The following is a 24,238-nucleotide window of genomic DNA, read 5'->3' on the forward strand; positions in this document are numbered from 1 at the left end:
TTTTGACTGTAGCCATCCTAGTGGGTGTAAAGTGGTATCTCATTGTGGTTTTCTGTAATGATGTTGAGCATTTTTTTCAAAGGCTTATTGGCCATTTGTGTATCTTCTTTGGAGACATATCCATTTGCCTATTTTTAATTAGGCTATCTGTCTTATTGTTGACTTGCAAGAGTTCTTTATATATTCTAGATACAAATCCCTTATCAGATATATGATTTGCAAATATCTTCTCCTGTTCTGTTGGTGGTCTTCTCACTTTCATGATAGTGTTCTTCCAAAAACAAAAGTTTTTATTTTGATGAAGTCCAGTTTATTTTTTTCTTTCATTGCCTGTGCTTTTGGTGTCATATCTAGAGAACTGTTGCTTAATCCAAGGTCACAAAGATTTACCCTTATGTTTTCTTCTAAGAGCTTTAGAGATTTAGTGGTCCATTTTGAGTTAATTTTTCTATATGCTGTGAAGTACAGCTCTAAATTCATCTTTTGCATATGGATTCACATGCAAAAATCCAGCCTCTAATTTTTAAATTAGCAGCAAGAAACGTAGAGAATGGCCTTCCTTTGGTTTCCTGGTAGCATTTCCCCCCAACGCCTGGCCCCACCACCTAGCTGAAAGATTTTGTTTTACAGCAAAACAATTTGTACAGACCAGGGGGCCAGGGGCCCAGCTCAGCATCTTCTCAATAAATCTCCACTGAATTTTGCTGACATGCACACAGGAGTAGTTCTGAATTACTAGTTATCTAAAAATGACTTCTAGTAAGGGAGAGCAATTTCTTCATTCAATCCCATCAACAACTAGTTATCGAGTGCCCGTTATGTGTCAGTGATTAAAACAGAGATTTCTGCCCTACAGAGCTTACATTCTTGCAGGGAGAAACAGACAGGAAACATAGCAAGTACATTATATAACATGCTAGAAGGCAGTAAGTGCTGTGGGGGAAAAGTGCAGAGCAGAGCAGAGCAAGGGGGATGAGGCATGTGTGGGGTGGGGTTTGCAATTTTGAAAAAGGGGTCCTTTCAAAAGTGACATTTGAACAAAATCTTAGGAGTTGGTGAGGGAATTGACCATGCAGATATCTGGGGGAAAGGATTCCAGGCAGAGGGAACAGCCATTGCAAAGGCCACAAGGCAGAAGCATGCCTTGGCATTTCAAGGAATAGGAAGGGGGCTGGCGTGACTAGAGCAGATTGAGGAAGGGGAGGTGGTCAGAGAAGGCCAGATCACGTAGGTCTTGTAATCCACTTTAGGGACTGTGACTTTTGTTCTGTGGTAACTGGGGAAAGCCACGGGGAGGTTCTAAGCGGAGCAGTATTGTGATCTGACTTACGGTTCAAAGGGTCATTCCGGCTGCTGGGTTGAGAATGGACTGTGGGAGGACAAGGGTAAGGCAGGAAGAACAGTTTGAATGCTTCTAAAATAATCTAGGTAAGAGATGGGGTGGGGGGACCTGAGTGGCAGCAGCCGAGACAGTGAAGAGGATTCGGTAGAGCCTGAAGAATGTCCTGGTTGATGGGACTGTAATAGAGGCAGGTGTCAAAGGTGACTGTAGAGCTTTTGGCCTGAGGACCAGAAGGATGGAGTTGCCATTCCCTGTGATGGGGAGGCCACTGGGGAAGCAGGACTGGGGGAGGGGAGGCAGGGAGCTCAGCTTGGGGTGTGTGGAGCTTGGGACTCTCTTGACTTCCAAGTGGAGGGATCTTGTAGGCAGATGGATATTTGAAAATGAGAAACCTGGACTGGAGATACAACTGTGAAGGAGTCAGCCACAGGCAGGATGAGATACCAAGAGAAAGATGATGGACAGAACAGGGCCGCGGACCGCACTCTGGGAACCTCTGGCACTGACATCCAGAGGAGAAGAGGAACAGCCATGGAGGCCATTTTCCTACCAGTTTGGTAGCTACTTAAGTACGTTTTGTCCCTCCCTCCCTTTAAATGGGTACCTACTATGTACCAGGAACCGGAAAAGATGTTTAGCCCTCAGTAAACTCATAGTCTTTACAGGAAAGACATAAAATGCTCATTTATAAAATAATGGAGATATAGGCAATAACTGAGTAGGAAACTTGGCTTTTCAGTTGTTAACCAACTACACTAACTATACTACAGACATCTGTTTGTAACCTAGCACAAGAGTTGGGAATTCAGTTGTCTTCAACCCTTCTCTCCCATGTTTAATTATTATCAGAAGACTGATTCACTTGATCACATAAGATTAAATTCATGCTCGGTTTAGGAAAAAAGAGAGGTTGTAGAGGACTAATCCACACTATCCCGGTGTCACAGTCCTTCAAAACAGGACCCACTGCGGCGAGTCGGCCCATCACGAGGTACTGATTAAACACAGGGCGCAGGGTGGGAGGCAAAGACCCAGTGGCGTGATTCTTCGCCACGAGAAGCTGACAATCTAGTCCAGGGGTCCCCAGCCCCGACCCACCCCAGAATCGCCTGGGAGCTTTCGAAACCATTCTGATCCTGGGCCCCACCCTAATTCAGTCAGAATTTTTTCTTCACAACCTGAAAAATTCTAAAATGCTCTTCAGGACATTCTAATGTGCAGCCAGAGAAAAGAATACCACTGATCTAGGTTTTTTAAATAAATTATTTAACAATTTGCAAATCATAAAAGATTTCAACAAAGTATGAAAATTATAGTCCGTTTTGGTCCATTCTTTTGGGAACAGACCTAAAGGAAATGATTATAGTTCAACTTCACAAATAATCCACAATTTAGTATATTCTCTGATGGAAGTAACCTGCCCTAAACCCACAATTCACAATAAAAACAATGTCAGTCAGTCTTCCGCTTACCTGATGGGCTCAGCAGTCTTGCTTGGTCAATCTTAAACATCACTGTGTTTTAAATTACTTTGTGTTACCAGTAAACTCACTTTTTTTTCTCTTGAAGATTTCTGTTACTTTCTTAATGATTCATTCTTAATGCTTTAGGAAAAAATTAACTACAGACCAAACAAGGACCAGCTTCATTTGCTGTAATCTGAACACACCTGGTGAACTGTCAGCCTTATGGCCATAAAGCAGCACAGAGAAAAATTAACACTGGAGAATTTTATTAACAAAAAAACCTCTCGCAGTTTATTAACAAATTCACAGAACAGTAACTGTACGTTTCCTTTTCTGCCACTGTCACTTGTTAAATTACTATCATCGTTTATACACAAGGAAAAGTGGACATACTTTACAGTCTTTCTGATAAATATATTGCCATGCTGCATCCAGCCTGGATAACGCTCTTCAGAACTGCGTACGCTGGAGCCTGTTAAAAACAACAACAATAAGCAAACCAAAGAAACCTGTTCTACGTTCACCTTCAGTTGTAAGGTACAGGCCTGGCATGGCAGGGTTGGGACTTCTCTGGATAAGTAATAAGATCTAAGAAACAATTTATTTTAATTGGGGAAAAAAAAAAACCTATTCAAAAGATTGGAATGCCTCTGCTGCAGCCAAAACATTTGACCCAACCGTTTCTCACCTGAAAGGGAGAAAGTGCTGGGTAAAAGGATAAGGAAGAGAAGCAAGAAATAAGATTCCCAGCTGGGAGCAAGGCATTTGCTGGCTTTCTGTCAAGCAATGTATTGGTTCTCTTTGTCTGACAGCCACTTTGTATCTTTCTGGGAACAGAAACCTTCCCATCCCTCATCCTTCCAAATAAGGTGCCACCACAAGCAAACAGTAAATAAACGGGGGTCCCCACCAGTTCTGCGTCGTGTTCGAGGCCTATGTCATGGTGCTCAAGCTCTTCATCCCGAAATTTCCTTATCACCTGATTAAGGAAACAGAAATGGAAGCAAGTCAGCCTACCAGCTCCCTGCTGTTCTGACTTATTTTGGAGGCTAAAGCCTCATATTATCATCTAAGACACAGGTAGGCAAACTTTTCCTACAAAGGGCCAGAGTCAGTACTTCAAGCTTTTTGGGCTGTAAGGTTCCTGTCACAACAACTCAACTCTTCCTTCCATCGTAGAGGGGACAGCAGCCATGGACATGTAGACAGATGGGTGCAGCTGTGTTCCAACAAAACTTTATTTACAGAAATAGGTGGTTGGCAACTGACTTAGCTTCAAAAAAAATTAAACAGTTCCCTTACTTGCTGTAGAAAATTTCTGAGGATATTTATTTATTTATTTATTATTCTGAGGATATTCATTTATTTAATCTGAAGGGTTTGTACTCATGGCATTTGCTCAGAATCTATCAATGATCCGGAAGCAGAGAGAATACAGGTCTGGGCTCAGGAAACACGGGTTTCAGTCCCAGCTCTGCCCAAGCACATGACAGGGCACACGGCTTCAGCTGCCTCAGTTTGCTTGCTTTTAAAATGAGGTGCTGCCCTAGGTTTCTGAGGCATCGCTATTCCCTAACACTCTATTTTGTTCCTCTTACCAAACTGCATATCTGCCCTTCCCCCCCAGCAGCCCCTTCCAGAGCACAGTCAAATACCTGAAGAAGCTGTTCATATTTTTCAGGCTCCTCCATCAGCATCCGGATCTGGTTGTTGTAGTGGTGTGCTATGGACTCTTCCACAGCAACTGTGCAGGCCATTGCGCCCTCCTTCCCAAGCAGGGCAGTTCCCGCACCTGGAATTGTCAGATCCAGAAGGCAAAGGATGGGGCTGATACCACTGGGGATGGAGATCAGCTGCGGTCAGGGTTTGTCACCTTGGCGCCCTGGACTCTGGGGCTGGATAATTCCTTGTCGTGGGGGAAAGTCCTGAACACTGTGGGCTGTTTAGCAGCATCCCTGGCCTTTACCCACTAGGTGCCAGTGGCATCCCCAGTTGTGACAACCAAAAATGTCTTTAGATGTTGCCAAGCATCCTCAGGAGCAACTTGCCACCCTTGAAAACCATGGTTTTCGGTGGTACCAGATCACAGTGTTAAACCCTGAATCACATAGTAAGAATGTCCTCTTTTCAATGCTTTTTCTAACCTTCCGATTATGGCAGGACGAGTCTTCACTGAGGGTGAGTGTGTTTTGGGTTCCTCTATACCACATTCCCCCCGCCACCCTTCTCTTTTTGGCCGTGCCTCGTGGCTTGTGGGATCTTAGTTCCCCAACCAGGGATTGAACCCAGGCTCTCGGCAGTGAAAGCACCAAGTCCTAACCACTGGACCAACAGGGAATTCCCTGACTCTCCCTTTTTAGGAGTGGGCAGATCTCAGGTTTAGAACGTTCATCAGGGAACATCATCTGGCTACAACTGAATTGCTCTAGCTTTTTTCCTCTCTGTTGTATTTATTTTCACTGTACCTTCTATTTATAAAAGTACAGATTTTAAGATTCTATCTTAAATAAGTGTAAGCAAAAAAAAGTCAATTTAACTTCAGAAAAATATTAAGTAAATTAAAAGGTTGTAAGAGGACACAGCAAGAATTGTAGAAGTGGTTATTTAATGATTCAATCATCCCAAATCCCTAAGCTCACATAGGCTCTTCTGGACAGACACATACCCAGTGCAAAGCCCACCACATTCCAAAAGGGCATCAGAATGGTTGGCCGCACCCTGAATGCAACCATCAACTCATTGAACTTTTTCAAGTGGTTCTTTTCTTGATCCCACATTTTCTGTAAGAAACATAAAAACAAAGATATGCAAACATTCCACAGAGACCGCCTGCTATACACCAAGGAAACTAATGCCCTGCCCATATGGGGTAAAGGAAGCAAAATGGGGAAAATGATGAGAACTGCTATTTCTCCCAGTCCCCTTGAATCATCGAAGAAAACCCCTAAACATCAGACTACGGAGAAGAGAGTGACAGCAAACCAAGAGAAGCATCTGTTATCTTAATTCCAGACAAGCGGATCCCGAACCATGGTGCCAGAAGAAGCTCCTCAGACCCACAATGCGCCTATTCAAGGACAAGAGTGCACACCCAAAAGAAATGAGATGTTTAGCCCATTTCAAAATTAGAAGGGCAGAATATTACCTTTTATATAAGTTCCTTTCAGACAGCCAGAAATGTATCATTTACATCAAAGAAAAAAGGGAGAATGATTATAATAGCTAAAACTTAAGAGTATGTCCTACAGCCAAGTGCTGTCAAATAGCTTTACATACGTAATTAACTTAATCTGCACAACTGCTTTGTGAAGGACAAACTATTATTATCCTCATTTTACAGATGAAGAAAGTGAGGTACAGAGAGGTTAAGTAACTTGCCCAAGGGCTCAGAGCAGGCAATTTAACATGTGCTAAGTGTCTATTACATGCCAGGCATGGTATCAGCCACTCTACACCAGCTCATTTATTCTTCACCAAAACCTAATGAGGTGTTTGTTATCAGCTCATTTTGCAGATATGGAAATGGAGAGGTCATGTGACTTCCCCCAGGTCACACTGGGAGAGAGGTGGAATGTGAACCTTGGTCTGTGTGACTATAAAGCCCAGGCCCGTCCGTCTGCCTCTCAGTATAAAATATAAAATATCTCCACTGGCCTCCACTATGGGCACTGCGGGCGGGACCACAACGTCTCACAACTGGCGCTTTTACTTAACGCTATGACTCAGCCCTTTTTTATTGCCCGCACTGCCCCCCACAAGACATTTTAACACTACAGATATACTATACGTGTTTATGTACTAAATGTATGTGCTTGATAAAAAAAGAATAATATGCTTTTTACTCCTCCACCCCCACCCGCACAACCAATTCTTGCTTGCCTGGGGACAACAGTATCTCCCTTGAGAAGGCATGACCCAATGCGGTTCATTACTCAGAGATAAAGAGGCGCCCACCTGAATGACTGGCCCGACGCTCGTCCGACCCAGGACGGCCATCTGCCCTGCGTAGATGCGGTTCGCTCCATATTCACCTGCATGATCCACCCGGATTATTCGATCCACAGCTGCCCGATTGATACTGTCTAAGGTCATTCCCGAACTGCAAAATCTGACACTGATTCTTCTTCCATAAGCTGCAACGCAAGTGTTTATTCTCCATTACTCTCGGTTAAAACTGAGATGTTTCCTTCATAGACAGAAGAAAGAGGCACCTTAGAGCAAAGGTCACAAATAAGCTCCCCAGAGGTTGGGTACGCCCACAGGTGTATTCTGTTTAACCTGCAATGGTTTTTGTTTTTTAAAGTAAATTAGTTACCAACATTTAAAACATGGAAGATTTTAACTAAAGATCTGGACTCTGGCTTCAGTCCAAGTGTATGATGATCTAGAAATACTGATCCTGTCTTCTCACCAGGCAGTTAACACGGTAGCCGCCTCTAGATGGGCACGGTTCTCCAGTTCACCCACACATCCCGGCTTGCTCCTTCCCAACTCTGGCTGCACAGACCCCCTAGGGAGCTCTCCAAAGCATGGACGCTCCTCCCCAGTTGATCTCTGGGAGGGGGCCACTGATGGTTTTGAAAAGTTCTGTGCACAAATCCTCTCAGCAGCCAAGGTGACGGAACTGTAGATTTAATTTCTCTTAAAAATATCCGCACCCGTGGGCATCTGACTTTGAGAATTTAGCCTTAGAGCTTAGGTTTCATCTCATTACTGTACTTAATTCAACTGAACTCTTCTTGCTTTCAAAATGTAAATTCTTCAGGATAGATTAGATTTTGTCTTTTAAAAAAACCTCCTAACAGTAACACTTTGACTGTAATCTCTGAGGCTTACATTAGGGCATTCCCAAAGTTCTCTCCCCTCAGAGAAGAGTTTTGTAACATGTTTAGATGTATACGATGTTATCAACTCATTTTGCAGATGTGGAAATACAGACTCAGAGAGACCATTTAGTTTGTAATGTGAACTTTGACCTGTATTGATATCATCTTGAGATGTGTTTCAAGGCTCTTATGTATGACTACTGTGTGTTTAATAGATACTTCTTTTCATTTAGGCTAACTCGAACATCCACACAATGTGCAGAAAGTTTCATTTTGGATACATCTATAGTTTTGGGTTTTTTTCCCATTAAAAAAGGCTTGAGTGCTTTGGACACAGTGATGGGGTAGGCCTGATGAAATTTGAGGGGGTTCTGCATTTGAACTTTTCAGGCAGGGGATTTTAAATGACTAACTCTAAACAAAGGAGCAGTGGATATTAGGGGTCCGAAGCATAGTGACCCAGCTTTAATCCAGTCTTCCATATAACCTGCTCCATCTCACCGAGCATATTTGACTCAAGAAACTGGATGGAGTCCAAGTTCTGCCAGGTGTGAGGTACCACTCAGATCTGTGCCATCAGACAGTGGGTCACTGTGGTCCATGGCCATGTTCTTATGTGGAGAACAATTTGAGACATTTGACAAAGTCAAGGTAACTTGTCTCAAGTTTTTGCCTCCAAGTCCAAGGACTGGTGCTTCCATCGGTCTGGCCTCCTTATAGAAAGATGGGGCCCCAAAATTAAAATTGAAAACGATGAGATGACTCTATTTTTTAAAGTAATCTTGTTTGCTTGTTCTTTTATTTTGTTACTCCCACCCAGAAACGTGTTAATGGGAAAGAACTTTAAAGACTACTCAATACTCTTTTTTTTTGGCCTCTCCCCATGGCTTGCGGGATCTTAGTTCCCCGACCAGGGATTGAATCCAGGCCCTCGGCAGTGAAAGCGCCAAGTCCTAACCATTGGACCACTGGGAAATCCCTCAATACTCATTTTTAAGAAACCATTTACTGAGAAATAGCAAGGGGCTGAGTGCATAGGATGAGGGTGAGTTCAAACGCACAGCTGACTTCTGATGGGTAGAATTATATTTCTATTAAAAACATACTTGAATTTTCCCTAGCACTGCAACACTCTTCCAGATTCAGGCACCTAATCAATGCTTTTTGGGAGTATGTGTGGAGGGTGGGGTATTGTAATATTTGCTATTTCTATCTTTTCATAATCTCTGCAAGGTGTCTTTAAAAAGTATGGGATAGATACTCTTGGATTGGAAAAATTAATATTATTTAAATGGCCAAACTACCCAGAACAATCTACAGACTTAATGTGATCCCTATCAAATTACCCACGACAATTTTCACAGATCTAGAACAAATAATCCTAAAATTTATATGGAACCATAAACGACCCAGAATTGCCAAAGCAATCCTGAGGAAAAAGAACAAAGCTGGTGGCATAACCCTCCCAGACTTCAGACAATATTACAAGGCTACAGTAATCAAAACAGTGTTGTATTGGCACAAAAACAGACATATGGATCAATGGAATAGAATAGAGAGCCCAGAAATAAACCCACACATCTACGGCCAATTAATCTTTGCTAATTAATATACAATGGAGAAAAGACAGTCTCTTCAGCAAGTGGTGTTGGGAAAGCTGGACAGCCAAATGTAAATCAATGCAGTTAGAACACACCCTCACACCATACACAAAAACCAACTCAAACTGGCTTAAAAACTTAAACATTAAGACACGACACCATAAAACTCCTAGAAGAGAACATAGGCAAAACATTCTCAGACATAAATCACACCAATGTTTTCTTAGGTCAGTCTCCCAAGGCAATAGAAATAAAAGCAAAAATAAACAATGGGACCTAATCAAACTTATAAGCTTTTGCACAGCAAAGGAAACCACAAACAAAGTGAAAAGACAACCTGCAGACTGGGAGAAAATATTTGCAAACGATGCAACCAACAAGGGCTTAATTTCCAAAATATACAAACAGCTCATACAACTCAGTAACAAAAAAACAAACAACCCAATCAAAAAATGGGCGGAAGACTTAAACAGACATTTCTCCAAAGAAGACAAACAGATGGCCAACAGACACATGAAAAGATGCTCAACATTGCTTATTAGAAAAATGCAAATCAAAACTACAATGAGGTACCACCTCACAGCCGTCAGAATGGCCATTAAAAAGTCTACAAATAACAAATGCTGGAGAGGGTGTGGAGAAAAGGGAATCCTCCTACACTGTTGGTGGGAATGTAAACTGGTGTGGCCACTAGGGAGAACAATATGGAGGTTCCTCAAAAAACTAAAAACAGAGTTGCCATATGATCCAGCAATCCCACTCCTGGGCATATATCTGGACAAAACTCTAATTCGAAAAGATACATGCACCCCAATGTTCACAGAAGTACTATTTACAATTGCCAAGACATGGAAGCAACCTAAATGCCCATCGACAGATGAATGGATAAAGAAGATGTGGTCTATCTACCTATACACACACACACACACACAATGGAATACTCTTCAGCCATAAAAAAGAGTGAAATAATGCCATTTGTAGCAACATGGATGGACCTAGAGATTATCATACTAGGTGATGTAAGACAGAGAAAGACAAATACCATATGATATCACTTATATGTGGAATCTAAAATGTGAACTTATTAAGAAATTAACAAATGAACTTATTTAAGAAACAGACTCACAGACATAGAAAACAAACTTATGGTGACCCAAGGGGAAAGGGGGTGGTGGAGGGATAAATTAGGAGTTTTGGATTAGCATATACAAACTACTATATATAAAATAAACAACAAGGTCCTACTATATAGCACAAGGAACTATATTCAATATCCTGAAATAAACCATAATGGAAAAAGGAAAAAAAAGTACAGTATGGATCACAGATGGGGCACAGAGCTAGAGCCAGAAAATACGTACTCTGTCTCTAACAGAGACCTTAGACAATTCAGAATTGCCATTTCTTACATATAAAATTGGGAATGATCAGGTTATTTCCTTTTTAAGGGAAAACACGCAATAATAAAACCTTTCTTACTGAGTTATCATGAAGGTAAAATGAGATACAGGAAGCAAAGTAACTCTTTAAATCTAAAAGAATGATTCTTATTCTGGTATTGGCTCAATTAAGGAGCATTAAAAATCATGTTCAACAGTCCTCTGAGTTTTGCCTGCATTGTCACACACTTTAAAATAAAATTGAGAAATAATAAAATTGAAGCCCAGTGCTAGAAGCTCTCAAATGCATCATTTTATATTCATGTTTTCCCAAAATGTGAAACACATACCTATGATGGTACCTAGGAGATTTCATGTGGTTTATGGGAAGACCTTAAGTGGCTATGAACATGCATTAAATAACACCCATGTTTTTTAGCAAGAGTTATTCTCTTCCAACTCTTTTGTCTTCATCAAGGAGATTGTCTCAGTTTACAGCTGACGCATCTTAAACATCTTCCTAACACTTGCTAACCTCCCTTTCTTACCAGAAAGAAAGACGATCTTGGGTTCAAGCCTTGGTAGGCAACAGTATCTAATACAATAACTTCTTGTTTTCAGCGTATTTACCTTTTATGATTACTTTTCTTGGGACAGGCGATACTGGTTTTCCGTTTACCATAAGGATCTAGTTTCCGTGAAATTACTTAATTTAAAAATGGGACACAGTTTAGGAAAAAAAGAAAACCTTTAGTAATCAAAATACAAGTGGTATTGCTATAAGGCAAAAGTCGTGAAGGTGGTACATGAATGATTTAACTTTGAGAAAATGACCTCACAATTTTCTGAGGCAGCTCGGATGAAATGAGGAAAGGAGGAGCCAGGATCCAAGCCCAAGTCTCCCTACTCCCAATTCGATGCTCCTTCCAATACCCTGGTGCCTCTCAAACTTGCAAATGCACACGAATCATTCGAAGGTCTTGTTAAAATACAGACGTAGCGATCCAGTAGGTCAGGGGAGGGACCTGAGAATCCGCGTTTCTAACAAGCTCCGGGGTGAGGGGTGGAGGTGTCGGGGGCAAGCGGACGCTGCTGGTCGTAGGACCACCTACGAGGCCCTGAGCAAAGGATACAAGGAGGACACCCCCCCGGGACACTAAACTTTTAAGGTCGCCAACTGTCCTCAGTCCGGAACGCCGACCACACCTGCAATGACGTCACGTAACAGGTGCGCAATTAGGTCATCCCCAATGCGCCGACCCGGAACCGGCGCTCCAGACGGTTACTGCGGAAAACCACCCCTCTTCCCGCCCGGCGGACCCGCGGCGCACTACTGGCCTAGCCCCGCTTTTCCAGCCGCTCAGTCGCGCTCCGTCGCAGCCCTGTGACGTAGTGAACGTCTCCCCCGTGACCTCTCCGACCCAAGCCTCAGGAGAAAATTCCCTGGCTCGCCGGCACGGGTCGGGGCCACGGTCATGCTCCCCCTTTACCTGAGAGGGACCTCGGGGCGCCCGTGCGCAGCTGCCACAGGCAGCAAGCCGCCGCCGCCCGGGCGCAACTCATTGCTGCGGCAACAGGGGAACCACTCCCTGAACGGAGGAAACGTGCCCTTCGCGCAGACTGATGACGCACGGCCGACGTAAGGCAGATACGACCCGCTCTTGCCTCGGTGGAAACGCCCTGGGCCACCTGCTTCCACTCGATTGGTTGGAAACGTCAAGTGAAAAGATTCTATTGGATGCGATCACTATCAATCACTCAGGAGACCGACCGGGTAAAGGGTTGCCATGGAGATGAGAATGCTAAATTGTTCTTTCAAAGATCCCGACGGGGTAAAGATTACTCACCTCAGTTCCCGGGAAAGAGGACCATGAAGGAATTGTTTACTGGCACAGCCATTGTATTTTATGCTTTACCAATATAGGAGATTCTTCTCTATTTGTAACCACTTTAAAATAGTAGAAATTACATTCTGAAATTCACCACATGGTCATTAGTGTTATCTCTAGGTATTGGGGTTGACATACTAAATTTCTTCCTACTCCTTTTCTCTATTTTTAGGTTTTCTACAGAGAACATGTATTATTGCTATTATTATTTCCACTTTACTGTTAGTGAGAACGTACATTGGCGTAAATTGGTTTCTTAAGGGGAGGGTTTGGAAGGGAAGATTTAGCAACATATTTCTTACTTTTAAGTCTATATCCAATCTGTCAATGTAGACTCATCAATTGTAACAAATGTATCACTCTGGTGGGGGAGTCGGTGCATGTGTGGAGGCAGGGGGTATATGGGAAATCCCTGTACCTTCCTCAATATTGCTGTGAACCTAAAACTGCTGTAAAAAAAATTGTCTTAAGAAAAAAAAATTTGGACACTTTAAAAAATGCATATCCACTGATACAACAATCCTACTTCTAGGGATCTATGGAACAGAAATAATTTTTCGAATGTGTAATGTATATGAGGGCAAAAAATCAAAGGTGCATACCTGAAAGGATGTACAGTAAAACGTTTAATAATGGTAACTTCAGGGGGTTGGGAGAGTGAGAAGGGGGCTTTCATTTTTTACTTTACACCCTTGGATTATACATCTTTTTTTTAATATATATACCTCTATATTGGAGTATAATTGCTTCACAATGCTGTGTTAGTTTCTGTTGTACAACAAAGTGAATCAGCCATATGCATACATATATCCCCATATCCCCTCCCTCCCACCCTCCCTATTCCACCCCTCTAGGTCGTCGCAAAGCACTGAGCTGATCTCCCTGTGCTATGCGGCTGCTTCCCACTAGCTATCTTACATTTGGAAGTGTATATGTGTCGATGCTACTCTCACTTCACCCCAGCTTCCCCCTCCCCCAGCCCCCCGTCCTCAAGTCCATTCTCTATGTCTGCGTCTTTATTCCTGCCCTGCCACTAGGTTCATCACTACCATTTTTTTTAAAATTCCATACATATGCGTTAGCATACGGTATTTGTTTTTCTTTCTAACTTACTTCACTCTGTATGACAGACTCTAGGTCCATCTACCTCACTACAAATAACTCAATTTTGTTTCTTTTTATGGCTGAGTAATATATGTGCCACATCTTTATCCATTCATCTGTTGATGGACATTTAGATTACTTCCATGCCCTGGTTATTGTAAATAGTGCTGCAATGAACATTGTGGTACGTGTCTCTTTTGGATTTATGGTTTTCTCAGGGTACATGCTCAATAGTGGGATTGCTGGGTCATATGGTAGTTCTATTTTTAGTTTTTTTAAGGAACCTCCCTACTGTTCTCCATAGTGGTTGTATCAACTTACATCCCCACCAACAGTGCAGGAAGGTTCCCTTTTAACCACACCCTCTCTAGTATTTATTATTTCTAGATTTTTTGATAATGGCCATTCTGACTGGTGTGAGGTGATACCTCATTGTAGTTTTGATTTGCATTTCTCTCATGATTAGTGATGTTGAGCATCTTTTCATGTGCCTTTTGGCCATCTGTATGTCTTTTTTGGTGAAATGTCTCTTTAGGTCTTCTGCCCATTTTTTAATTGGATTGTTTGTTTTGATATTGAGCTCCATGAGCTGTTTGTATATTTTGGAGATTAATCCTTTGTCCGTTATTCCATTTGCAAATATTTTCTCCCATTCTGAGGGTTGTCTTTTCATCGTGTTTATGGTTTCCTTTGCTGTGCAAAAGCTTTTAAGTTTTATTAGGTCCCATTTGTTTATTTTTGTTTTTATTTTCATTACTCGAGGAGGTGGGTCAAAAAAGATCTTGCTGTGGTTTATGTAAAAGAGTGTTTTTCCTATGTTTTCCTCTAAGAATTTTAGAGTGTCCTGTCTTACATTTAGGTCTTTAATCCATTTTGAGTTTATTTTTGTGTATGCTGTTAGGGAGTGTTCTAATTTCATTCTTTCATATGTAGCTGTCCTATTTTCCCAGCACCACTTACTGAAGAGACTATCTTTTCTCCATTGTATGTTCTTGCCTCCTTTGTCATAAATTAGGTGACCATATGTGTGTGGGTTTACCTCTGGGCTTTCTATCCTGTACCATTGATCTATATTTCTGTATTTGTGCCAGCACCATACTGTCTTGATTACTGTAGCTTTGTAGTATAGTTTGAAGTCAGGGAGCCTGATTCCTCCAGCTCCGTTTTTCTTTCTCAAGATTGCTTTCGCTATGGGCTTCCCTGGTGGTGCAGTGGTTAAGAATCCGCCTGCCAATGCAGGGGACACGGGTTCGAGCCCTGGTCTGGGAAGATCCCACATGCCGCGGAGCAACTAAGCCCATGCGCCACAACTACTGAGCCTGTGCCCTAGAGCCTGCGAGCCACAACTACTGAGCCCGCGCGCTGCAACTACTGAAGCCCACACGCCTAGAGCCTGTGCTCCGCAACGAGAAGCCCGCGCACCGCAGCAAAGAGTAGCCCCCACTCACCACAACTAGAGAAAGCCTGCGCACAGCAACGAAAGACCCAATGCAGCCAAAAAAAAAAAAAAAAAAAGATTGCTTTGGCTATTTGGGGTCTTTTGTGTTTCAATTACCCGTTACTATAAAATATTTAAGATACACTGCTATTGTAAAATAATGTTGCTAATTGTTTTCAAATTAACACACTGCAATAATTTAAAATTATGATTGACTATTATATACCTTTTAAATCCAAATAGTTGGTGAAAGTGAGGGTGTTGTAACATTCTCATGTAAAGCTCCTGAGTGTAAATCTAGCTCTCAAAAGCCTTAAAATCTTGGCTGTAATCCCATTTCCAGGTCTCTGTCTCAAAAAAAAAAAAAAAAAAAGGAAAAAATATTGACAAAGATTTGTGTGTCTCATTTATTATCAGGGACATTTGAAAATAAAATGTTAAGCAGCAAGGGAATGTTAAAAAAAAATTGTGGGGACTTCCCTGGCGGTCCAGAGGTAAGACTCTGCCTTCCAATGCAGGAGGTGTGGGTTCGATCCCTGGTCAGGGAACTAAGATCCCACATGCCGTGGGGTGTGGCCAAAAACTTAAAAAAAAAAAAAATTGTGATCCATCTGTATGATGTTATGTAACCTACTGAAATGCTTATAAAGAACTTCAGATAAAATGAGAAAACACTTATGAAAAAGAAATGAGAATACCAATTTTTTTTCTTTCTCTTCTTTTCATCCTCCCTTCCTCACTCTGTTCTTTCTACCTTAAAGGGAATTTGCCAAGATTAACGTGGATGTCCACAAACATTGCTCATACATGATTTTTACTTTTTTTTCCTCTGTAGCTTTCAATGTTCCCTTTATTTTCTATATTAAACAAGTATTTTTGTAATGAGAATACAAAATTTCATAAAGAAAAGGCTTTTTATTCCCTAATTCAATCCTCAAAAATGGAAGTGAATGTCTATATTATTTTTGCATTTTAAAGATAAGGGATCTTTATCTCACAGTGGTAAAGACACCTGTACAAAATTACACAATTAAGCAAGTACAGAGCCATTCTATGTCCCAAGCATATCCCATGCATTGGAAAGACAATACACCAAATGGAATTTACTAATAAAGCAACACCCTATATAAAGAAGACACATTCAGAAGTTCTATCTTCCTAGGGATCAGACCTAGCAGTGCCAACCAGGAAATTAATTCCTTTCTTCTCCAATACTTACTCAAGTGGGTATCTACAAATCAGATATGTAGCTGCAGGAATTTACTTTGCTAACTTAAGAGTTAATGCAAACTAAAGACTTGCCAAACTGGATTCTTCCCTTTGCTGCAATTAGAATATTTTGTGATTGCAAGAAAGTGCAAGGCCATCTTGATAAAGAACAAGAACCTGAAGCCAATGGGGTAGAACAGAGAAAAGAGAAATGTTTGCATGGACTTTCAAAATTCCAGCTCCCAGTACTTGTAATGAGGTGTGTGTGGGGTCCGGGGCAGGGGGATGGGAAGGGGGAGTGACTGAAAACTAAGTATCCAGCATTGGTGAATGATTATGAAAGTATACACTGACACAGTGGAAGAATACCACGTAGTCATTAAAAAGAATGAGTAACTATTCTCCATATAAAGATCTTCAAGATGTTATTAAGGAGAAAAAATGGAAAAGCTCATAAATAAATAAATATCACACATACAACTACAGATACATATCTGTTTGAACATATAATTTTCTGGGAGAATAAAATAAGCATCATTAGCAGTGTTTCCCTCTGGGAGGTGGGATGGGGAGTCTTGAAATAACTTTATGTCTTTTAAGTTTAAAACACACACACACACACATCCCTCCTTGGCTTAAAAGCAAATCTTAAAAGCACTCATTTGATGATTTTCTATAGTTAAACACTTCTTTCTCCTCTCTGATTCTAGGAAAAGGTAAAGAGCAACTTTACAAACTGTTACAGCTTTCATGATCACTTGACTGCTAACAAGACGCCTCCAAGAATTCAAACACACACAATCACATTTTAAAACCTTCAAGACATAGTTTAATCAGTAGTTGTAATGCACATTTGTTAGCGAGAGCTGCACTTTAACAATTATACAGACATCACCTGCAGTTATTAAAGTTATCAAAATATATAAAAACATTCAAGTAAGAAGTATGCAAATTAGCAGCATTTAACTAAAATGAATATATTAGCATATTTCAGTATAATAATAGGGAAAGAAAACAGAGCTTCCATCACACACACACACACACACACACACACACACCACAGAAAACTTGACTGTTCTCAGAAGCATGGTGAAGGCAAGAATGTTATACATACATATTCTCTAGGCAAAAATGCCAACAATTTATAATTTTTTAAAAGTGAGGATGGAATGAACTTTTGTTTGTTCAAAATTCCATGATACTAGTTATTAGACTTAAAAATTCATAAACCTTAACAAGATAAGAAAAGCTTGAAAAGCTCATCGGTTTTATAGATATAAAAATATCCTGTGTTAATACTACCTGTAGAAGAGCAGAAAAAAAAAAATTGTTTGGCAAAGGGACAAGTATACAGAAATATGTTAACTATGGTGAGCTTCTCAGAGCAAGGAGTCAATCATTTTTGAGTAATGGGGGGAGGGGGTGAGGGTGGGAAATATTCTTCACAGCAGCAGCTTTCTAAAACCTGCACCCACCTTTAAATTCCAGGCTACTCCCAGGAAAGGTTTAGAGGCAGTGAAAGGAAGGAAAACAATAGAAGGAGGGCATAAACGGTCCGTTACAAAACTACAGTACTTTGAAAAAGATTCTGAAGGTATTAGAATGAAAACTGCTTACATTAAACCATAATCTAGGCTTATATTAAAAGGTTTAAAGCTATCAATTTTAGGTAAGCTTACGATGAGGTATTTATTGCATACGGTTTTTATGGTAACGGAAATTTGAGGAGATACTCTGCATGTTTTGTAAAATAAAATTAAAATTTTTAAGCACAAGAGAAACAACAGCCCTTAAACATATGAATATGTATATTTAAGACGCCAGCATTCAGTCTAGTTCGGTACGCGGGCATAGGTTGGCCTGATGCTGCAACCCACATGCCAAAACACTCAAAGACTCAACGGTCCTTTCCAGCCTGGCTCTCAACCATGAAGTGTCATTCAGAGACCTCAGTGCAGGAAGGGAAACGGCCTTTGGAAGACTGAGAGACAAACTCTGCCTCTGAATCTTGATGGCACTCTGCCAAGTCCCCAAACCCAGGACTACAGGGACGGAAGTTTTGTGGATATCCAGGCCCTTAAAGGCAGTTTGCCCTGAGTAACAAAGCTGTAGCAAAATGCCCAGGAAGCTACGAAATCCAGGCTGCCATCCTGCTGCTGTTCCCCTTCTCATAGGGCTCAATCCAGGGCACTCAGGGCCTTGCTTATTCACACAGCAGGAAGGGCTTTTCTCTCCTATAATATTATTCTCATATTACATATTATCATGTAGCTGAAATTACATAACCATTCTCTTCATGCTCCCACCATCTGTTCCAAACATCACAATTCAAGGGTTTCTCCATTTAAAAAACATCGAGTCTCCATTTTACGTCTACAGAACCATCCTAGAGAGTCACTACTTCTTAAGGAACATTTCTCAGCCTAAACCCCCAGAACCTGGCTCAAAAGAACTAACCCAGGCTCATGGATAGATGACCTCTACGGTTAACTTTAAAAGACAATACAAATAAGCTTGTAAAACTGTAAATGGTCTCTCCTCAATTTTGGTTGAAAAGCTTCAATGGCTTCAGTGTCTTGGTTGAGCCTGAGCTGCTGGGCCTCAGGCAAACCTACTTTTCTAAGTCCCTAAAGCATTAAACAGGGGCTGGGTTATGTAAACACAGGCACTGGAGCTGCACGAATGGAGCCACTTTCAGGAAAGGCCCAAACTCCAGAAAAATATATTTAAAAATTTCTGCTAAAATCTCAGGTGGATGGTGTCGGCTGGCAGGTCACCAGGCCAGCCTGCAAACCTCACGCTGCAGCATCTCCTCGTCAGTCTAGCCGGTTCCTCATATCCCTCTGGGCTTCTGTTAGTTTCTGGATTAGATAACGCTTGTCCCGACTTTCCTAAAAACAAAGATAGGTTCAAGAGCACATTCAATATATTTGGAAACAAATATCATTATTTCGACCTAAGAAATTACCTATCAGACTTGGTAGGTAATAACCACTGGACCATGGCAATGGGCTCCAAATTCCCTCTTTCACTCTTCCTCCCTCCCCAGCCCCTGGTCCACAAAGCGGCCTTGTAAAAATGTTCGTTTAAAAATGAACATCAGACTTTTACTTACCACCCTCCAATGGCTTCCCATCACACTCAGAATTAAACCCAAACTTCTCACCAGAGCCCTCAGGTGATGCTGGGACCCCAGCTATGCTGTGATTCTAGCATCGCCTTGCCTCTCCCCATCATCCTGCACCCTCCGGCCACACCGCCCTTCCCCCTGGGCCCAGGAGTGCCCGGCTCACTCCTCGATGTACCCTCTGCCTGTTACTCTCATGCCCAAGACCTCCCATAATTGGCTCCTTCTCATCATTCGAGTCTCAGCTCCACCGTCGCTGCCTCCAAAGAGGCCTTCCGTGGCCACCATCCCAGCAGCAGACGGTCCACCCGCCACTCTAACTACCTCTCTGTATCATCTTCATACCAGTTATCGCAATTGGAATTTATCTTTTTTCTTTAACTACTCAGCAGCCTTGTCTCTCTTCTTCACCTGTGTATCCCAGCACAGTATGAGGATACAAATGTTGAGGGAATGGATGAGTCAGGGAATGAATGGAGCTGGAGGGGGCCGAGCCTGAAGGCAGGGTTCTGGGGGAGTGGTGATGGGAAAGCCCACCCTCTCCCTGGGAAAAGCTCCCCATTCCTTTCAGTGTCCTGGGTAAATGTCCCAGCCTTGCCCCTGGGACTGGTGCTTCCTTACCAGGGACAGCTGCTCTCGGAGCTGGACGACCACCCGCTGGTGCGCTCCTGCTAGGGCGATGAAGTAGAACATAACGAGACTGCAACAAAAGGCAAGAGGTCACTAGGGAGTCTGTACCAACTGAAGGCCACTGGAAAACAAACCCGACACACTTTGCCTGGAACAGCTTTACTTTTGTTAGAAAAAAAGAAAGAAAACCCTCATGTCTCCCAAGCGGAGGGCATCAGAAACAACCAGAGGTATACATCTGAAACTAACACAACATTGTAAATCAACTATACTCCAATAAAAAGAAAAGAAAAAAAAAAAAAGAAACAGCCAGAGGGGTTTTATTTGGCGGTGGCAGCAGAGACTGATTGCTGCCTTGCTTTCTAGAGTTAATATTAAAAGCTGCTGATGCTCCCCTGGCACACACAGGAGAGGGGAGAGAGGAGGAGACGGGCCAGAAGGTCAGCTCAGCACAGAAAGAACTGGCTGTGGATGATCATTGTGGAACCTCCCTGGCCTCAGTTTCCTCATCTGTAAAATGGGGATAATAGAGGAAAATCCAGTGATAACAAGCCTAAGATAATACAATTTTGAATAAAAGCAATTGGCAATTGGTTCCTGTTTTCTGTGCAGGGGAGGTGGCTGTCTGTCCAGTTTCCCCAGAGAGGGCTGAGGGCCACTGGAATCAGTGATGTCAGTCTTCTCTTCTGGAAGTCCTCATGGCCAAGGACAAGAATGACCCCCAAAGATGTGGAAGCCAGATCAGGTAACCACCACCAGATGGTGCCAGCCAAACCACAGCTGGGGTGAATCGATTAGGATGGAACCGCTGGACTCTGGGATCCTTGCAATTCCAGGCTAACTGGCTGCAACCCCACATCATTTTATTAATATCAAAGGTATCCTGCCTTTAACAAATGAATTTTTCAACCCCTTTCTTGCATTATGGTGGGGTTTTCCTCTAATAATATCTATATCGTAGGATAATTGTGATGACTGCATGAGTTAATACATGTAAGCTACAATCAATTCCAGTGATTTGTGGGAGTTCTCTTCTGTTTTATAGTCTCCAGGAACACTGAACCAGTGCCCTGAGGGGAAATACAGAATAGGTTCCTTTATGCCCCTGATCACAACATTTTTGTCAACTGATCAATACTATGTTTTATGTTTCTTGAGAGAGAAGGTTATTAATACATAACCCTGTTTCTGTTTCAAGACACCTTATTTAATATCACTGAACTCACAGCCAAGAGCACCAAGACGTGTGCCTGAATGAAGCTTATCTAACACACATATTTTCTTCATAAAACCCATCCCAGCCTTCTTGCACTTAGGAACCCTGGACGGCACTTCAGCTCTACGCGTGAACAGTGAAATCACCAACCAAAAGCACAAAATGCAAGAAACATCGCACTAAATGGATCACAAAAAGGACACTTAAGTTATAGTCTGAGCTATGGTTTGAATATTTGTGTCCCCCTAAAATTCATATCTTGCAAAATCCTAATCCCAAGGTGATGGTATTAGAAGGTGGGGCCTTTGGGAGGTGATTAGGTCATGAAGAGCCCTCACAAATGGGATTAGTGCCCTTAAAAAAGGGACTCCAGAGAGCACCCTAGTCCCTTCTGCCATATGAGAATACAAGAAGTCTGTAAGCCGGAAGAGGATCTTCACCCGACAATGCTGGCACTTTGATCTTGGACTTCCAGCCTCCAGAACCGTAAGAAATAAATTTCTGTTGTTTAGCCACCCAGTCTATGATATTTCACTATAGCAGCCCAAATGCACTGAGACATTGTGCATCAGGCAACTCAAATTTTTTGCTACTCTACGCATGTCTACAAATAATCACCAAAAAAACCACCATTAGTACTGATTTTTGGGTTACAAAAATATTTTAGCTAGTAAGCACATTTGCAATACAGAAGAAAAATATGCAATTTATGAATAATGAGAATGGGCTATAATTAGAACAATGCCTAGAACAAAGTAAGTCCTCAACAGATACTTGTGATTAGAATTACACTCAAAATGAATCACTGCACAAAAACCCTCGTCGCCCCTGCACCCAACACGTGTCATTTACCGAGCCTTCATTAAAGGCCAGGTCCTCTGCTAAGCACTTCACCATGTGTCCTTCTTCTCACAGCCCTACGAGGTATGTGCCATTCTTATTCCCATTTTCCAGGTGAGGAAATCGAGGCTCAGAGAGGGTATGTGATGACCTGAGGCCACACAGCTTGTAAGTGGTAGAGCCAGGCAAGTGCATGCTTCTAGTCTGGTGCTCTTCTCTCAGCCTAGTTATCAGTTCCTTTTCCAAAGAGCAACTAATTTTGTGAATAATCAGTAATATAATAATAGGCAACATTTATTGGGTTATATTTTATAAGTCAGGCTTCTGGCTAAGTACAGATCCCCATTACAAGTGGGATCTCCCTGAACCTGCTCAGTGACCCTCTGAAAGAATTACTATTGGTATTATTTTGACATCTTAGAGATGGGAAAGTGCGGCTCAGAGAGGTTTGGTACCATATCAAGAGTCGCAGGTGAGCTCCATTTTCCAGCGGAGAGGAGCCCACCAGCCACAGTGGAAAACACCCGCAGAATCCAGGTGGTTCTCACTCACCAGATGATCATGAAGAAAGGCACTGCGAAGGCTTCCGACGTGATGCCATGGACCAGAGACTGCAGCGAGCTGGGGAAGGTGCTCACCATCTTGGGGATCACCTCCCAGGTGGTGTTGAAGTTGGTGAAGGGCCCACAGGCTTTGGAGGAAGGGATACTACCAGGACACAGAGCACGGGGCTCAGGGCCAGGCCTGCAGCACAGGCTGAGCGTCCCTCCTCTGCGTACCCACAAAGCTTTGTTAACAGTGACCCACAAGGATCCGCCTGACCTCATGGGCCTTCTGGAATATTCCGGTCAAAAATGCTTACCCTGAAATCTCATCAAGTCTCTAGACCTGACTTTCAATTTATAGGAAATTCAGGACAGAAGGTCAAGTTTAAAAATAAGAGTTACCACATGATCCTGCAATCCCACTCCTGGGCATATACCTGGAGAAAACTCTAATTCAAAAAGATACATGCACACCCATGTTCATAGCAGTACTATTTACAGTAGCCAGGACATGGAAGCAATCTAAGTATACATCAACAGATGAATGGATAGGAAGATGTGTGTGTGCGCACACACACACACACACACACACACACACACATATACACAATGGAATATTACTCAGCCATAAAAAAGAATGAAATAATGCCATTTGCAGTAACATGGATGGATGCAGAGATTATCATACTAAGTGAAGTAAGCCAGACAGAGAAAGACAAATATCATATGATATTGCTTATATGTGGAATCTAAAAGAAGATACAAATGAACTTATTTACAAAACAGAAATAGACCCACAGACATAGAAAACTAACTTATGGTTACCAAAGAGGAAGGCCGGGGGGTAGGGATAAATTAGGAGTTTGGGATACACACTACTATATGTAAAACAGGTAACCAACAAGGACCTACTGTATAGCACAGGGAACTATACTCAATATTTTGTAATAACCTAAAAGGGAAAAGAATGTGAAAAAGAAAAAGCCATATATATATATATGGCTGAATCACTTTGCTGTACACCTGAAACTAACACAACATTGTAAATCAACTATACTTCAAAAAGAAAAAAGAACCTGTTACTTGAAGATAGCTACTCTAGTGATATTTTAGAACAACAATAAATTGAGCACCAGAAATTAAAAAAAGAAGAAGGTCAAGTTAAATGACACTGTGAGAAAGCAATCAGACAACTCCAGAATGTGGGGACTCTGCCCTTCAGTCTCTTAATTTAGTGGTGAGGAAACTGTTTGAAGAATCAAAGACTAAGGGGACATCACAACTGAAAGTAATGAGTAAAACTTGAAAGATCTTCATTTAAAAAATAAAGCTATAGGGGCTTCCCTGGTGGTGCAGTGGTTAAGAATCCGCCTGCCAATGCAGGGAACACGGGTTCGAGCCCTGGTCCGGAAAGATCCCACAGGCCACGGAGCAACTAAGCCCACGTGCCACAACTACTGAAGCCCGCGCACCTAGAGCCCATGCTCCGCAACAAGAGAAGCCACTGCAATGAGAAGCCCGCGCACCATAACGAAGAGCAGACCGCAACAAAGAGTAGATCCCGCTCGCCACAACTAGAGAAAGCCCACGCACAGCAACAAAGTCCCAACACAGTCAAAAATAAAA

General features: G+C 42.1%; 2 protein-coding genes across 9 annotated transcripts in view; both read right to left on the reverse strand.

Moving 5' to 3' along the window:
- Window positions 1-3,057: 3,057 nt before the first annotated feature.
- COQ7 (coenzyme Q7, hydroxylase) lies at window positions 3,058-12,240 on the reverse strand. Of its 6 annotated transcripts, none has more exons than XM_059897298.1 (8): window positions 12,105-12,186; window positions 11,748-11,820; window positions 11,245-11,320; window positions 6,763-6,941; window positions 5,474-5,588; window positions 4,464-4,600; window positions 3,719-3,787; window positions 3,058-3,280 (listed from the first exon to the last, which is right to left on the reverse strand). In XM_059897298.1, exons 3-8 carry the CDS (start codon window positions 11,294-11,296, stop codon window positions 3,203-3,205), a joined length of 630 nt encoding a protein of 209 aa, XP_059753281.1. In that variant the 5' UTR covers window positions 11,297-11,320; window positions 11,748-11,820; window positions 12,105-12,186; the 3' UTR covers window positions 3,058-3,202. The 6 variants fall into 6 exon arrangements, with proteins under 6 accessions (XP_059753281.1, XP_059753282.1, XP_059753280.1 ...); XM_059897299.1 differs by having other exon boundaries at window positions 11,245-11,332; XM_059897297.1 differs by lacking the exon at window positions 12,105-12,186 and having other exon boundaries at window positions 11,748-12,014.
- Window positions 12,241-17,083: 4,843 nt separating this feature from the next.
- Window positions 17,084-24,238, reverse strand: part of TMC7 (transmembrane channel like 7) — a 54,369-nt gene continuing 47,214 nt past the window's right edge. For 2 of the 3 annotated variants that reach the window (XM_059897054.1, XM_059897056.1), the window contains 3 exons: window positions 22,620-22,775; window positions 20,003-20,081; window positions 17,084-19,145 (listed from right to left, as the gene is read on the reverse strand). In XM_059897054.1, the coding sequence (XP_059753037.1) occupies window positions 19,071-19,145; window positions 20,003-20,081; window positions 22,620-22,775 (310 nt within the window). In that variant the 3' untranslated portion in view covers window positions 17,084-19,070. The remainder of the gene's footprint in view (window positions 19,146-20,002; window positions 20,082-22,619; window positions 22,776-24,238) is intronic. The other variant, XM_059897055.1, reaches the window with a different exon arrangement.

This window comes from Balaenoptera ricei, chromosome 15, assembly GCF_028023285.1.
Source record: "Balaenoptera ricei isolate mBalRic1 chromosome 15, mBalRic1.hap2, whole genome shotgun sequence".
Taxonomy (NCBI): Eukaryota; Metazoa; Chordata; class Mammalia; order Artiodactyla; family Balaenopteridae; genus Balaenoptera; species Balaenoptera ricei.

Excerpts from the sequence above, each read along its gene's own strand:
- COQ7 (XM_059897296.1), bottom strand. The coding sequence starts at position 12,177 with ATGAGTTGCGCCCGGGCGGCGGCGGCTTGCTGCCTGTGGCAGCTGCGC. Across the intron at positions 6,942-12,104 it reads CGCCCCGAGGTCCCTCTCAG|CTTATGGAAGAAGAATCAGT; the intron begins GTAAAGGGGGAG and ends CTTGCGTTGCAG. Across the intron at positions 5,589-6,762 it reads GCGTCGGGCCAGTCATTCAG|AAAATGTGGGATCAAGAAAA; the intron begins GTGGGCGCCTCT and ends TGTTTCTTACAG.